The 7,489-nt window shown below is 42.4% G+C and overlaps 1 protein-coding gene across 2 annotated transcripts; it reads right to left on the bottom strand.

Annotated features, from left to right (window-relative positions):
- Window positions 1-938: 938 nt before the first annotated feature.
- Window positions 939-7,164, bottom strand: abraa (actin binding Rho activating protein a). 2 transcript variants are annotated; one of them, XR_014598059.1, is made up of 3 exons: window positions 6,207-7,164; window positions 2,379-2,947; window positions 939-1,147 (listed from the first exon to the last, which is right to left on the bottom strand). XR_014598059.1 is itself a non-coding variant. In XM_084022876.1 (2 exons), the coding sequence occupies exons 1-2, from the start codon at window positions 6,837-6,839 to the stop codon at window positions 2,510-2,512; spliced, it is 1,071 nt and encodes a 356-aa protein (XP_083879002.1). In that variant the 5' UTR covers window positions 6,840-7,164; the 3' UTR covers window positions 2,070-2,509. The 2 variants fall into 2 exon arrangements, 1 of the variants encoding a protein (XP_083879002.1); XM_084022876.1 differs by lacking the exon at window positions 939-1,147 and having other exon boundaries at window positions 2,070-2,947.
- Window positions 7,165-7,489: the final 325 nt, after the last annotated feature.

The following is a 7,489-nucleotide window of genomic DNA, read 5'->3' as shown; positions in this document are numbered from 1 at the left end:
AGCTAAGGATCGCAAGATCTTGTGTGGCAATATCATATCAATACACGGACACAAAGTTATCAATCTTTGATTATATAGATTATTAATTCTGCAAACACAATTAAGCCGTACAAATATTCGGTCTGAAAAAAACAATACTTAAAATTCAGTACTTATCAAATACCGAGTACTGATATGATACTTAATAATACCATTATAGTTCTAACAATATGTTTGAAAACTTTGTGTTACCCTGATACAAACACATTATCCCAAATGGCCTCTAAAAACCACTCACCAGTCCTCTACTGACACCATTTCCATTGCTTCCTCCAAGTGGAAGAGGGGGATGAGGCGATGGTGGACGGCTGGGAGGAAAAATGAAAAAACTTGCTAACAGTGTCTGGACTGAGAGCAACAGAATCCACGAGAGCTTAAGACCGTCTCACTGCCGTATCAGCAAGTGCTTAAGGGCTCTGGCACCAACTTCTGGAGACTTCCCCAAGGATTTTTCAGCAAGTCTGCAACCCTGTAGACTTTTCAGTGTGAACAGCCCATAATTCATTGCAGCAGTGTCATCTGTAAGTGAGGACACTGGGGAAGCATCCAAGAAACTTAAGCATATCAGGACCCCCAAATAGAATATGCGGATCAGTATTCTTAATTTGTGCTAACACACCTAAACCGTTGTATTTGCTCCTCTAGTTACGATTTGTTTGCGCTGATCTGCCTGTTTAACTCTTGTGCAGTCATTGTGAACAGGAAACAGACCACAATGTAATGTTTTATGACAACCATGTACATTTTCTACCCAGGCAGCGACCTCTGGTTCTGAGAAGTGAAGCAGAAGTTCAAGTGCCTTAACTGTCATTCTCTTTAGTGGCCATCAGGGGGGGCGATTCAATTTACATGACTCCGGTGAATAAATGTCAGTGGTAATTATTTGTTTTTGTTTTGACAAGGTTTTTGTGGTGGCTAAAGGGACTATGCAGTTGCATTTCATTGTTCTGTGGTGTAAAATGTCAATAACAGAACGTTGGTCTTTGAAACGTGTGTTGGGCTGCAAGGAATCCAAATATTTAGTTGATAAAATAACGTACACGCCTCAATGCTAGGGGGGAAGGTGCTGCTTGTCCTGCCATCCCTGCTGTAGAGGTAATCTGGGACCCTTAAAGGAGAAAAAGATAATCTGCATTTCAATTTCAGTCTTTATTGACTTCCATCTAACCTATGTTTAACCTCTTACCACAGCAAATAGGACAAAAGTTCACAGTGTCAATACTAAATAGGTGTTCTACTGACACATGTATATTTACAATCATTTTGATTGTGCGTGGTACACCACACTGCAAAATCGCACTTCTGTAAGAAGACATAGGCTTTCACTTCGAAAGAAGAAAATGTTCAAAATGTTAAACATGTCTGGGGGCCTGATCAGGCAGAGCATGTTTTGCAGGAGGAAAAATTCATGGCACACCGCAGTGCCTTTTGTTCCCCGATCACACAGAGATTTTTTTTTAAATTGTTGCTCAGCAACCATCGAAAGAGTGCTAATGTTAGCTTAAGGCTTAATGCATACTGCACACTTACTAATAGGGCCGGGAACAACCATCAAGTATACGATGAAAAAAGTCCCAATTCGTTTCCAATTCAGTTCAATATCAATTGGATCAGGGATATCTCAATTACAATACCAATATTGCTTAAATATGAAAAGGACTCTCAGAGAACTATTGCTGTACACAGACCCTTCTAACCGGGTGCATTATTAAAGATTTTTAAAATATTTATGTTTAAATTAAGATTTGAGCCCAAAGCAGTTACATTAATGCCTTGCCCAAGTTTACAGCTCGCAGTAGGCCTACTGCTGTGAGAAAGACATAAGTTAAAAACAAAAACCAGCATGTTGAACGCTTCACTCCCATTGAAAACGCTTAGGAAAACCTGCTCCTGTTCCTGTTCGTCTAACACAGCTCAGGCAGAACATGTCACAATTAGGTAAAACAATTTTCACTATACAATAATTTACAACTATCATTACACAAGACTTTCTGCAAACATAAATTAACTGTTAACATTACTGAGTGTTCCTTTAAAAACAAAACATAAACAACTCTGCAAACCGCTTCCAGCATGTAGTAGCATAATTAGCAAGGCGAGCATAGTTAGCATGCTAAAGATAGCTTCCCTTCATCGGACGACCTGTCAGGTATATGAGAAGAACTAATGAGTCTGAGCTGAGAGACTGTGTTTGTCTATATATACTCTACTCACATGGCTTTTAAATATGCATGCACATTAAAATGTAAATAGGGGCATATAATGCTCATTTTCAGGTTCTACCAGAACATGTTTACATGCTGTATGTTTCAAAACACATATTATTTTTCTGAATATACCTGTAATCACAGTCCAGTGACCAGGTTTGGAGATTTTATGTCTGTTCATTCCACCATTTTTCTTATACGATGTGGTTAGCATGGATAGCACTTTTTCTCTAGACAAGTTGAGAGGTGTGTGTTTGCTGTCCTCAGTCCGTCAAAGTAATGATGACGTCATCGTCCTGTCCTTTCCACAGCATTTCCCCTTCAAAGTCCAGCATCTTGTGTTTGCGGCAGCGCAGCACGATGCCCACCACCTTATCCGAGATCTTCACGTAGCGGTCGAAGAGCCGGCCGAAGGTGATGACGGTCCGCCCCTCTTTGTCCTTCAAGCCCATGTCTCTGATGATCCACACCATCTCCTCCATCTCCCTGTGGATGTGTTTCTGGGCCCGGTCACCCCTCTCCGCCGTCTTGGATCCGTCTTTGGGTCGGCCGTAGCCGAGGTCGCCCTTCTGGAGGCGCTGGGCCATGGCGTACTCATGGTCAAACTCCTCGCTGAAGGGGTTGAGCTTCTGGCCCTCCATGTGCTGCTCGGACCACTGCTGCCAGCGTCGTTTGATGTCATTCCCGGTGGCGATCTTGATCTGGAGGTAAAAGATGGCCGGAAAGGTTAACAGCAGAGTTTAAAGAGTATCTGAGCATTGTCATATGAACTGAGCAAAGCAAAACATGTTAAGTAAATGAGGTTCTTCATTCAAGATTTAATGATTTTACAATGTGGAAACATACTTAGATTGTCTTTTGAAGGAGTTTGACTTGTGAACTTGTTTGAGGAATGCTTGTGTATTTGGTCTGACCTCGGTTTTCTACAAGATGATTTTGATTCCCTTACCAGCCTGACCCTTTAAGAAGAAGGGGTTGTGTTTCCCCTTTAAAGTAAGCAGAGATTGATGCCACCTGGTTGAAAGGGTCGCTAATTCAAGAGATCCTCCCTGATTGGCCACAGACAGCAGGTGACAACCTATAAAAAGATCTTGGAAGATGGCAACTGGGCTGGTCTGTTGTTTCCAGTGTTTTGTGTTCCAGCATTGGATTTTTTTCTTCCCCTTCTTCTTCTGCCTTAAGAGAACCTTAAAAGGTAAACTTGTTTGTTTCTCATTTTTTCTGGAAAAACCAATGCCTGTATGCTGGTTCATTCTTTCCACTAACACTACCAACCATCCACAAGTACAACGACTTTAAAAAGTGACTCATGCATTTAAGGCTTGCACGTCGTTTTATGAATATTAGAACCACATGTCCCATAACCCTGACTGTTTCCTGTCTATCAGACCTGCTAAAGATTGCTCATCAACTCTGGGCCGCCGCCTATATATTCTAGTTGATAAATGACCCTCCGTCTCGAAATACACGCCCCTCTAGTTGGAGTAATTGATCTCCATCTTGGCCTTTGCTAACCACACAGACATATAATCAAATGGAAATTCTGTTTTATAAAGTATTTTACAACCTGGAGGATCCACTACATACTTTCTTCAAGGTCCATGAGCCCCTTTTTCTTGTCTTTCTTGCGACTTTTAATGTTCTCAATATTGGACAAACATTTCTGGTTATGACAATTTTTTTGAAAGAGCAGTAATAATTCTAACTTATTTTAATTTTGAATTTTAACACCTCTTTCCTCATTTTGTTTTTGTCCCCCCCCCACTCCTTCCTCCTCCGTGGGTATTTCCCTCAGCTGGCCAGGCCTTCATCAGTGTCACCGTATCTCTTTGGTATTTGCTCTATGGAAAGTGAAGACGTATCACAGAGGGACCTTTTTACAAAACTCTGTGAACCCTCAGAGCGATATTAATCCTGATCCTAGTTCACAGTCTTTTCTCTATTTTACCTCAATCTTTGGTTGTCACCATTTTTGCTGTGGTGTTTCTAGAGATCGTCCGTCAATGAAAGATTTTGGACAGGAATGTAACAAATAGTACTGTGTACTACTGCACACCACTTATACTTTGTACTCTACTTCACTACATTTCAGAGGCAACTATTGTACTTTTTATTCCACTATATGTATGCTACGACTACAGTAGCAAGTTTCAAATTAAAATGTTAATCATGATAATATAACCCTATGAAAGGAGCCATTGACTATTCTTATTTTGGTTACATTTTGAATTATGAATAGAGTATTCCATGATGGTCACTTTTACTTAAAGCTGCCTAATCAATATTTTAACAAGCATGTCTTTTTAGCTTTTTAGTGTCTTTTAGCTGTAAATATGCACCTTTGCTGTTTTGGCTCAGGTTGATAAACCAACCTGTAAGTTCTTATGTTATTACTTAACATTCATCAAAAATACCGATCAGTCTGTCTGTTTTCTCTAAATTATTCTTGTCAGTGTCTGCCTCTTACGTTACCACTTCTGGCCCGAGTTCTTTCACCTAACCTTCCTCTTCCTGGCTGTTCCACCTGAAGGTCAGGTTTGAGAACACGTTGCAGAACATGACTAGATTTGTTTACATATATTCCAGCTTGTGGTTTTATGAGTTGGCCTCGCTCTCCGGCGACCCCCCTCAACAAGTCAAGGGGGCCTCCGTCCGGCTCCTTTGCCTTTTATAGGAGAAGGTTCTGGTATCGGAGTTATGCAGCTGTTATGCAGTTTGGGGTCCACAGGGGAGTTGGGTTTCTTCAGGTGACATCAAAGGGACCTCTGCTTAATCTTGTTTATTCATGCCGTGTGACTTCTACAGGAAGAGTTATGCTCCAATGTAGGAGACTTGTCCCCGACTGTGTGTGACTCTGGGGTAAACATTTTTGGTAAATGTATTTATTGAAGAGAAAGCAGGCCGGAGAAAGTCAAGTGTCTGCTCACAGCAATTATGCATCTCTAACCTGTTCACACTAGGTCTTCGGTCACTATCAACACTACATGTGCAATGTATTGGATGGGGGCTTTAGACGGAGGTCTGAAGGGTCGGGCTGTCAGTTTTGAGATTTAATGATTTAATAATAAATAATAATTAATAATTAGCTTCTGACGGAAAGAGTTGGCAAAGCATGGGCTGGGTTTTTCAGTTGGACCTTTTTCGCTGCTTTTTCCGATGTTTGCTACGCAAGCTGTAAATGTACAGTATGGGCTGCAGGTTTCATACTTAGGCATTTACCATTCATAGTTTTTTTTACATTATAACCGCAACTTCTAAAATAATAAAAATAAAATTTAAGGGATGGTCTGAGAAATAAATCACATAGCTTACTATAACGATATATATATAACAATATAATCTAATATTGTCTGAAGTTTCCCATATCATAAATCTTTTTCATTGGGTTAAGTTAAAGCTGCAGTTGAATAAACCTTACGACCTTATAACACCAGTAGCCTGTTTGATTAATCTAGCAGCCATGGAACTATATTATGATCCATTTTGAGTTTTGTTTCTGGCTGCAATACTGATATTAGTTCAACATTCCCTCTCACTCTAACTCTTGTTTTGTCTTTGGTGGTTCTATTTCCAAATTGTTCACCAGCTGCTAATTTGGCACCGGGCATTTTGGTTTATGGATTTAGCATCTTTGAGCACCTGCAAAAAAGCGCTATATAAAACCTATGTATTATTATTATTAATATGAAAGGTCTCCTGTTGCTGTGAATGTGTTTTATTAGACTGAACCAAACAGCTTGCTGTAAAACCAAAACATTAAGATAAAGGAGGCTAAAAGGCTCTGTTAAGCTGAGAAGTTTTCTCTGTGAGTTCATTGCTGCAAGTGACATGTCGACACAGTTATTAAATCCATTAATATCAAAGTACTGACTGCTGTAGCTTAGCATTCAATCTAAATTATGGTGAACATTGAAACCCCTCTTTCCATCCATTTCCATTGTTTGTGTTGAACCATGCTACCTTGGGCCTGTTGGTCTGTGGCTTGGGCTGGATGTGACCCAGCTCAGTTTTTGATTCGCTGTTGTCGCTGAGTCCCGCCTCCTCTCCGAGCCCGCTGTCCTCCGTGTCCACACTGCTGCTCCTCGACCCCAGCTTCTTCTCCTGGAGTGAGAGCTTCCGGTCCTGGATGACCCCGCCGCTTGCCGCGCACTGTAGAGCCCTCATCTGGCGCCGCCGCGTTGGCGACTCGTTGCCAAGGAACGGCCTGCTCTCCTCAGGACCCGACTCCATCTTGCCTCGGATGGCGTTGACCACATCACTGCTGCTGCACTCGCTGCGTTTCGGCTGCACCATCTTGGTCACGGAACCGGTCCGGATCTTACTCCCGCTGCTGTCGTTGGCGTCGTTGTCGATTACCCGCGGGGTTATGGCAAGTTTGACCGCATGGCTGCGCTCTTTCACGTTGATTTCTTCAACAGAAGAAGGCATCCAGCCACTTGGGATGGAGTCCTGCTTGTCGGAGTGTTCACTGGCCCAGCCCTGCCAGCTCTTGGCCAAGTTGGCCACCATAGCGGCGCATTTTATCTTCCTTACGGCCCGCTTGAAGGCCTGAGGCTCCTGTGGGGAAACTGTGGTCGTCCCGCCGCTACTCATGGTGACGAGATACCAGAAGAAATCGATATTATTCCAATCTTAGAAACTCCTTGAATCTTGGGGGAGGGGGGATCTAGTTGAGTTAAGAGAAAAAAAAACTTTTTTTTCTGTTGGATCGAAATTCGAACTCAAATCTTAGAAACTCCTCACTCTTTTCCAGACGATAAAGCACAAAAATGTGTTAGCATCAGCCTTTTTTTTTTTAGCCAACGCGGGTCTTTACAGAAACATCGGGAGCCTTCCTGGCTGTCACTCGGTCAGTAGGTGAGCCGCTGTGGTGTGAAGAGTTTGCTACGACTTCGGCTTTAATCCCCTGCTGAAGCCCCTCTGGCTCCGCACCGGCCTTTAAATAGGGAAGGGTCGTAAAGGAAGTGATGCTGGGTTGTGTCCACATGCGATGGGAGTCCAGTTTCACACACACGCACACACACACACACACACAGTGACTGAGGGGGGGGTTTCTCCCGGTGCGATGCAGCAAACAGGTGCCCAGTGTTTTTAGCGAAGTTTGTTCTGACACACAAATACGCTGAAACATAAACATCCGAGTCAGCCTGCTATACGCAAACGTGTGTGTGTGTGTGTGTGTGTATGTTCATTGTGTATTTATAGGGATGTTTTCATTCATATGGGCAACTTTCCTTAATGGC

Source organism: Eutrigla gurnardus, assembly GCF_963514095.1.
Source record: "Eutrigla gurnardus genome assembly, chromosome: 2".
NCBI classification, from domain to species: domain Eukaryota; kingdom Metazoa; phylum Chordata; class Actinopteri; order Perciformes; family Triglidae; genus Eutrigla; species Eutrigla gurnardus.
The sequence above is the reverse complement of the archived record's forward strand: the minus strand, read 5'-3'. Positions and strand labels throughout refer to the sequence as shown.

Excerpts from the sequence above, each read along its gene's own strand:
- abraa (XM_084022876.1), bottom strand. The coding sequence starts at position 6,839 with ATGAGTAGCGGCGGGACGACCACAGTTTCCCCACAGGAGCCTCAGGCC. Across the intron at positions 2,948-6,206 it reads CACAGACCAACAGGCCCAAG|ATCAAGATCGCCACCGGGAA; the intron begins GTAGCATGGTTC and ends TTTTACCTCCAG.